The sequence below is a fragment of the Armigeres subalbatus genome, chromosome 2 (genome assembly GCF_024139115.2).
Source record: "Armigeres subalbatus isolate Guangzhou_Male chromosome 2, GZ_Asu_2, whole genome shotgun sequence".
Taxonomy (NCBI): Eukaryota; Metazoa; Arthropoda; class Insecta; order Diptera; family Culicidae; genus Armigeres; species Armigeres subalbatus.
Window position 1 is genome coordinate 421,070,265 of NC_085140.1, and position 6,851 is coordinate 421,077,115.

At 39.6% G+C, this 6,851-nt stretch overlaps 1 protein-coding gene across 1 annotated transcript; it reads left to right on the forward strand.

Moving 5' to 3' along the window:
• The first annotated feature begins 3,832 nt into the window (after window positions 1-3,832).
• Window positions 3,833-4,443, forward strand: LOC134217750 (ejaculatory bulb-specific protein 3-like). The gene is made up of 2 exons (XM_062696558.1): window positions 3,833-3,857; window positions 3,941-4,443. Exon 2 carries the CDS (start codon window positions 3,948-3,950, stop codon window positions 4,332-4,334), a length of 387 nt encoding a protein of 128 aa, XP_062552542.1. The 5' UTR covers window positions 3,833-3,857; window positions 3,941-3,947; the 3' UTR covers window positions 4,335-4,443.
• Window positions 4,444-6,851: the final 2,408 nt, after the last annotated feature.

Here is a 6,851-nt window from a genome sequence, read left to right on the forward strand (position 1 = left end):
AAGGAACAAACGATTGTCTAGCGTTGCTCTCTTCAGATATTCAGCTGGCCTTTGCGCACAAGGAGCAATTGGCTTCAGTATTCTTGGATATTAAGGGCGCTTTTGATTCAGTTTCCATAGAAGTACTGTCAGACAATCTGCACAGTAGTGGATTACCCGTTATTTTGAACAATTTCTTGTACAATTTGTTGTCAGAAAAACAAATGAACTTCACACTCGGCACTCTGACAACTTCCAGAAATAGCTACATGGGCCTTCCCCAAGGATCATGTTTAAGTCCCTTGCTTTATAATTTCTATGTTAAAGATATTGACAATTGTTTGGAAGGACAATGCACGCTCAGACAACTTGCAGATGATGCCGTGGTCTCTCTAAGAGGTCCAAGGGCAGCTGTCTTGCAAGGACCATTGCAAAGTACCCTAGATAATCTGACTGTTTGGGCCAGACATTTGGGGATCGAGTTTTCACCGCAAAAATCTCAGTTGGTTGTGTTTACTAAGAAGCGGTACCCTGCTCAACTGAAACTAAAGCTGTTGAATGATGACATCAACCAATCTTTATCTTCTAAATACCTTGGGGTCGTGTTTGATTCTAAATGCACCTGGAGACTTCATATTGAGTATTTGATAGAGAAATGCCGGAAAAGGATCCATTTTCTACGTTCTATCTCCGGAACATGGTGGGGTGCTCACCCGGAAGACCTCATCAAACTCTATAGAACGACTATTCTCTCTGTTTTAGAGTACGGCTCCTTCTGCTTCCTCTCAGCAGCTGATTGCCACATGATCAAATTGGAACGAATTCAATATCGTTGTTTGCGTATTGCCCTTGGCTGTATGCATTCAACGCATAACATGAGCCTGGAGGTGCTTGCTGGAGTCACTCCTTTAAAGCACCGTTACTGGGAGCTCTCATTAAGAATACTAATCAAATGTGGAACAAGTAACACACTTGTCTTACACAACTTCGATAATATGCTTGAACTGGTTCATCGGTCAAGATTCTTAAGAGTTTATCTCAACTACATATCGTCAGATCTTTGTCTTCCATGTTATACTCCCCTCGAGTTGACTTCACCAATGACAGTTTCTCAATTGAATACGATCTGTCCATGAAACACGCTATTCAAGGAATACCAGATCATCTTCGAAATCTTTCAATTCCTCCATTTTTCTGAAAAATATGAACATGTCAATTGCAACAACAGATATTTCACTGATGGTTCTCGCATTAACGGATCCACTGGCTTTGGTGTTTTCAATGTAACTTCAACCACCTTCCGAAAACTTCAGGAACCGTGTTCGGTTTATGTTGCTGAGCTGGCAGCAATTAACTTCGCTTTGGGGATAATTTCCAATCAGCCCGTAGACCATTATTTCATCTTCTCGGATAGTCTTAGTTCTATCGAGGCACTCCGGTCGATGAAACCTGTTAAGCACGCATCTTACTTTCTTACAAACATAAGAGAGCAGATGCGTGTTTTGGTCGAAAGATCATTCAAGATTACCTTTGTTTGGGTCCCTTCTCACTGCTCAATCTACGGCAATGAGAAGGCAGACTCGCTGGCAAAGGTGGGCGCACAGGAAGGTGAGGTTTATGATAGACAATTCTCGAGCAACGAGTTTTTCCCATTAGTCCGTCAGAGTACTCTTCAAAGTTGGCAAAGAAATTGGACACACAACGAACTTGGACGGTGGCTATTTTCTATAGTTCCAAAAGTTTCTGGGCGAGCGTGGTTCAGAGGTGAGGACTTAAGCCGAGGCTTCATTCGCGTGATGTCGAGACTTATGTCGAATCACTATTCACTAAACGCACATCTGTACAGAATAAACCTTGTCGATAGCAACTTATGTAGGTGCGGAGCCGGTTATGATGACATCGATCACGTAGTTTGGTTCTGCTCGGAAAACGACGTCTCCAGAGAGCAATTATTGGATACCCTAATGGCCCGAGGTAACCAACCCTTCCAGGAGATAAGAGGTGTTTTGGGGGATCGTGATGTGGTCTATATGCAAGCCATTTATAGTTTTCTTTGTTCCTCTGACATAAAAGTCTAATACTTTTGTTTTTTTTTCTTTTCTTCAAAGTTTTTTTTTTGTTTTGTCTCTGCCTGTCTGTCCCGTAGAGCGCCGTAGCTCTGGCCGTCCGGAAGATGCTCCCATTCGAACCATTCTTCGAGCACGACGACACACCACATCGTCCCCGACGCCAAATGACCGGATGAGCTGCTGAAATTCCTTGATTATGATGATTCCCTGATTCCCGAATCCTAATCCCCGTCCATCCTTAAACATTGTAAACCTAACCTCGAGTCACCACGAGTACGTTGGCTTATTTCCCTCTCTTACTAATTTAATAATAAGATTATGTCGATTGTACATATCTCAAAGAAACGTGGCTCCGTAAAGTGTTATACACGCCTGAGCCTACCAAATAAACGAAATTGGAAAAAATAAATCATCTGATATCTGTGGACTGCGCAGGATGCCCTTAGCTTGGTTTAAAACACGCTTTACGCTTCTACAAGACCATAGATCTAACGACACGATCTCAAGAACGCTTTGGATGGCCTTCGGTGTATTGAAATGCAGAAAGATTGGTAGCACGTATCTTGTCTAAGGATCTGTTGAGAAGAATTTTGATAGATATGGTAAATCCGGGTGAGATGCCGCAATCTAGAGATCTGGTAGAACAGACTTGATATATTGGCACAAATTTATGTGAAGGTGTGTATTTTGTAGCGAAAACAAAATCGTAAGTACTAACTGCTAATTCTTGTAAGCCAAAAAAGTAATATGATGGTTACACATTTTTTTTATGTCGCGGACGGTTACGTATGGTTTTGCGAAAATTCTTACTAATACACATGCCTATTTTAATTTTGTGGACCCTTTAAAAAGCTTGCAGATTATGTTTGTAAACAGTTTACGTTTTGAGTAAATATTCTATTGGCGTCTACCCCTTTACCATCGCAAAAAAAATCAGGTTGATACGACGCACCTATCAGCAGTTCGATAAGATTTATTCTTTTTCTATGGCCCTACATTCCAACTGGGTCTTGACCTGCTTTTCAACTTAGTGTTCTATGTATTAGCATTTCCACAGTTATTAATTGAAAGCTATCTATGCCCGCCAATTACATGAGTATGTATCTTGTGTGTTAAGTACAATACACTATAACCAGGGAGCCGAAAATGATTCTCACGTGAAAACAGTCTAGACCGGACCGATAATCGAACTCGCCATCTCTTGATTAGCAATCGTACGCTTTTACTCACAAGGCTAACTGGAGACCCACAACGATCCATAATATATTAAAATTTCAATTTGGTCAAACATGTCACATATGCAGTTTTTCAAACAAACGTTGCAAATTATTCTTATTGTAAATCCAAATTGATCAAATTTAACTCTCTAATAAAATTTGAGCTAACTTATTTAAACATTTTTCTTTGAACATATCCCTATAAGAAATAAATTCTCCCACAAATCTCGAAGAAGCATGCATCCACAAAATGTACATTAATGCTAATTGGTAATTTTTCTATGCGATTCACTTTCATCAGATCATCAACACCGCTTGCCATTATCATTGCATGAAGAGCAATAAATTTGACTCACTTTTTATAGTGATCTATTCACTAAAGCTTACCTCCTCCATAATCGCTGCAGACATTGATGACGTCTCGAGAGTTCCTCTTCCTCTTTCAGCCGTTTGTTTCGCAGAGCATAGGCAACGGACGTGAGTAAAAAATATCCTATAGGACGAAGAATAGCTGAAACCATACCACTATATATAGCAGCTGATTGATTCTAAATGAGTATAGTTTCAAGTCATTACTCCTCCAAGCACCAAGGTGAGTAGTTGTTCAAGGATGTGTTAGACCGTTTCATAGACAATTGAAAAGATCCTAGCTTAACCATTTGTTTGCCTTTGCAGCCTTAAAATGAAGTTCTTCATCGTTGCTCTGGCCTTGTTTGCCGTGGTTGCTGCCCGGCCACAGGACGACAAGTACACCACCAAGTACGACAGCATCGATACCGATGAGATCCTGCAGTCGGATCGTTTGTTCAAGAACTATTTCAACTGCTTGTTGGATAACGGTCCCTGCACCGCGGAAGGTAATGAGCTGAAGCGAGTTCTGCCCGAAGCCCTGGAGAACAACTGTGCCAAGTGTAGCGAGAAGCAGCAGACGACCAGCACAAAGGTCATCAAGTACCTGACCGAGAACAAACCAGAGGAATGGACGGCTCTGAAGGCCAAGTACGATCCGGAAAACAAGTACGTGCAGAAGTACGTGGCTGATGCCGACAAGGATGGAATCAAACTGTAAATCGGCACCTATTCTATGATTGGCACTGGACTGGAATATGTTTTTTGCGTTTTATAATCACTCTGCCAGAAAATGCCTGTTCCTTTAATAAATCCGCAATGCAGATATACTCATTATACCAATAAATGTATTTCAGTACTAAAATTGTTAGATTGTTAAATAATTTAAAAAATATTACAAATGGGGTTTTGACAAGGGTTTATTTGCGTAATACCAAGCGCTTTATTCAGTTCTTTATATCATTATTATCAAAATATATCAAAACCAATCTATGTATGTATGTATGTTTGCCAACTACTACTAAACCACTTGACCGATTGTAACCAAATTTCTATCCTAACGAGAAGATATAAAAGGGAGTGGGAAGAAATCGAGCAATTCAGTTCAACCAAATTTGGAACAATTTTCCTCCGATTTCAACTAAATTTGGGCGTCGACTATATGGGAGGAAAGAGGGTGAGTGGGAAAACGAAGAGGGAAGTGGGGTAAGAGGTATTGTTGAAAAATGAACAATTTAGTAAATTTTGAACTACCGAATTGATTTCAACCAAATTTGGTACTCATTTTCTCTATCCCAAGAGGAAGATCATCGATGGGGTGGGAAGGTCATTGAGAAAAGGGAGAGGGAATGGGAAGTAGCACGATCAATTCAGTTTGACTTTCATCTTCCAGAAATGATTTCAACCAAATTCTATTCTATATTGGTATTGTATTGAAGGTGGGAGGAACACTGGGAAAACAGGGAGGGGTATTGTTGAGAAATTGAACAATATTGTGTTAGTAAATCCGGGTGAGATGCCGCATCGATATAGATGCCGCACTTTAGAGATCTAATAGAACAGACTTTGATTTATTGGCGCAAATATATGTGAGAGGGTGTCTTTTGTAGCGAAAACAAAAACGTAAGTAGTAACTGCTCATTTATATCAGTCAAAAAAGTAATATGACAGTTAAACTCTTTTATATACGCCGCGGAGGCCGTGAAATTTCTAACGCTATTTTAAATAAAGATTTTTTTGTATGGTTTTGCAAAAATTCTCTCCCATGTTAAAAAAGTACCCAACGGAAAATTGATTTACCCAACTGGTTTGATTTACTCAATTTTGAGTTCAGTTGGCTTCCCGTATTGAACTGGCGTCGTTGGATTGTTTCGCTCTTTTGTTTTTGACAACAGAAGAAAAAATAAGAATTTCAATCCAAAATGAACGACGCTGGGCAATATGCGCCACCCAAAAATGATAATCAAAATATTACAATATTTTTCACTGAAGTAGTCACACTCTTTTGCAAAATATTAGTGTCAGTCTTATACTTTAAGGTAGTCAATATTTTAGACTAATTAAAAACAGAAGAAAATATTTTTTGTATATGCAGAAAAAGCTTAGTATACGTAAACACCGAAATTGCAGCGGAAAGTGCCAAACGGTGTAGTGTAACGGTCTGCAAATGTTTTTTGGCTTCAGCCGCACACGATTTTGAAACAAAACGTGGTGGCGCATTTCATACGTATCTCCCCTACCTACTATCAGCACATTAATAACATGCTCCAAAATCAATGATAGGGGAAGAGGCCCCAAAACGCCCCCCCGATGCAAAACGCCTTTTGTGGTTTCCCTCATATTTACCGTAATTAAGATGTCCGTAACAAAACTAGATCTAAAATTATGTAGGATAGGCGAAGAAAGTTTCAAAATAGTGCATGGGAAGGTCAGAAAAACCGAAAATTTCCACATTTTGAAGAAACATCTAACATTTTGGCGAGGCAAAACGCCCTAGTGGCAATAAATTACAAAGTACTTGTGTCTCCACGGACTATCCATATTAGAATGCTGATTCGCCGACGCGTGGTACTTTGTTCCCTAGGAGCTGCCAGCTAAAAGGCGTTTTGCCTTATGAGTTTTCCGGCAACAGAATATCACCACTTTTTTTAAATGTGAATATTATCAATATGATTGGGATTTTTGACAATTTTTGAATGGCATCAACTAGCTATCTTGTTCAACTGATGCATAATGTAAAAATACCCATGAATAGCGTTACAAATAAGACAATAGAGCAGTGTTTGCTTAGCTAGGGCATATTGTCCCTCCTTCCCCTACTGAAAACATAATAATAATGAGAAACAAATCAATTCGTGCCCCGTTTCTTCTTTTTCGGTTGTTTTTAATTAGATAAACCACGAAGGAAAAGCAGGCATGGGAGAGTATTACAATAAAGAATTTTAGGCCATCTTAGAATGTCAAACAAGTTGAAAGAACGTCGTAGATACAGAAGAACGCAATATGTGCAATTTTTGGCGATTTATGTTATTGATTGTGGTAGAAAAACAACAAAGTAAAAGCTGTCTAATGACTATTATCCTCGACTGCAGGGTTTGCAGAAATCACTCTCGATAGATAACGAACTACGGTAAAAGAGAGGCAAAAACTGCTCCGAATCATAACAAGCCATGATAACTAATTTATCAAACCTGTATACAAGACCGAAAAAACAGAAGCGGATAGGCAGCCCCCACAG

Bases quoted from the DNA above. Each gene is read 5' to 3' on its own strand.
- LOC134217750 (XM_062696558.1), top strand. From the start codon at position 3,948: ATGAAGTTCTTCATCGTTGCTCTGGCCTTGTTTGCCGTGGTTGCTGCC.